We start from the raw sequence: 1,727 nt of genomic DNA, 5'->3' as shown, positions 1-1,727 counted from the left end.
AGCGTCTTCTGGTGGACAGACTATGCAACGCCATCACTAACAGGGACGTTGTAGAGCGTCCTCTGGTGGACAGACTATAACACTTCATCACTAACAGGGACGTTGTAGAGCGTCTTCTGGTGGACAGACTATGCAACAACAACACTCATGACATGGTTGACCATCTGTTTTTATTCTTTAAATATTCATTCATCAGAATCATTTATTTGTCATTATAAATTATTATGATGTTTTTTAAAGTTTTTTTTTAAATTGTCCATTTTAAATGCCAGTACCAATAGATCGGGAAATACCGATATATCGGCTGGGCTCTAAAGTAAACCCTGAGAAACCACTGGTTTATGTGACTGAGCACAGCTGTCCCAGGCCAAAACAAACCAAAACCAGAAAAGAAAAAAGGACTTCCTCCTACCTCCAAGGGAAAGTTCTCCTTAGTTATATCCACTGCTGGCCGGCAGTAATGAGGGTCCAAGTACAGCAGATGGTCCTCTTTTAGAGCCCAGCAGGGCCAGAAGGGGGGGAAGAAAAAGAGACAGCGTGAAAGGGCCGGCATCAAACAGCTGCACACAGCGATTATGACGTACACAGTCCTGCACATACCCTGGAAACCAACGAAGAACAAAGAGTGCTTGGGTTTGCCCCCGATGATTCCTACGCAGCTTTGTAGAGTCAAGAGTTTCTACGGGAGAGAAGGAGGAGTGGGTTGTTGGCTCAGTTCTTACACACTGGGGTGACTGCATTACACATGGCTTACTTTGACACAGGGGATGTAGGAGGGGTTGAGATCCTGTCCTCCGAGTCGCACAGGGACCAGGATGATGACGGACCGCCAGGGCTGAGGGGGGGGCCGTTCACACAGCCCCTTCACGTCTTCCAGGTAGACTGAACACACACAGGAGGGACGAGAAGAGACACACGGAGACGTGCTTTTTGTATTAAAGTTCATCTAAATTTAAGTTAAAAAAAACACCATCAACAGAGTAAGTTACTACGGTAGATGATGCTGAAGCTGCATTCTCTCGGATTTTAATAATAACAAACAATAATAACGTATAGTTTTACTACTTATTGATCCCCTATGGGGGAATTACTCTGTTTACATGTATAACACACAGGCCTGAAATACATACACTCACACACACACACACACACACACACACACACACACACACACACACACACACACACACTAAAGGAGAGATGTCAGAGTGAGGGGGGGCTGCTGGACCAGCGCCCTGAGCGGTTGGGGGGGTTTTGGTGCCTTGCTCAAGAGCACCATGACAGTGCCCAGGAGGTGAACTGGCATTTCTCTAGCTACCAGTCCACACTCCATGCTTTGGTTCGTACAGGGATTTGAACCAGCAACCCTCTGGGTCCCAACCCCAACTTCAGCAAACAAAACAGGGGGACCTGGGAGTCCTCCGCCCCCCAAAAAAAAAGTTTCCTATTTTAATCCCATTTGCTACATTTTCAACATAGGTTTAGAGATTATGAGGATAGAAAATCCAGAAAATAATGAAGTTTGTCATGATGATAACTTCTTCCAGAAAGAATTTATACTAAACTAGATTTAAGAAAAATATGTTCTTTATTGTTTCTTTATTGTTTAAAATATGGGCTGATCACAGAGACGTATACATAAAATAATAACAATGATTAATTAATTTGAAAGTGGGGGGGGACACAAACTGGATTTGGAAAAGTGTGTGTGTGTGTGTTTGTGTGAC

At 44.1% G+C, this 1,727-nt stretch overlaps 1 protein-coding gene across 1 annotated transcript in view; it reads right to left on the bottom strand.

Annotated features, from left to right (window-relative positions):
* LOC117958256 (cysteine protease ATG4D-like) overlaps positions 1-1,727 on the bottom strand; it is a 9,706-nt gene that overhangs the window by 2,207 nt on the left and 5,772 nt on the right. Inside the window, exons 7-9 of the mRNA XM_034894572.1 lie at positions 755-882; positions 601-679; positions 413-489 (exon numbers count right to left, since the gene is read on the bottom strand). Coding sequence (XP_034750463.1) covers positions 413-489; positions 601-679; positions 755-882 — 284 coding nt within the window. The remainder of the gene's footprint in view (positions 1-412; positions 490-600; positions 680-754; positions 883-1,727) is intronic.

The sequence above is a fragment of the Etheostoma cragini genome, chromosome 15, assembly GCF_013103735.1.
Source record: "Etheostoma cragini isolate CJK2018 chromosome 15, CSU_Ecrag_1.0, whole genome shotgun sequence".
NCBI lineage: Eukaryota > Metazoa > Chordata > Actinopteri > Perciformes > Percidae > Etheostoma > Etheostoma cragini.
The sequence above is the reverse complement of the archived record's forward strand: the minus strand, read 5'-3'. Positions and strand labels throughout refer to the sequence as shown.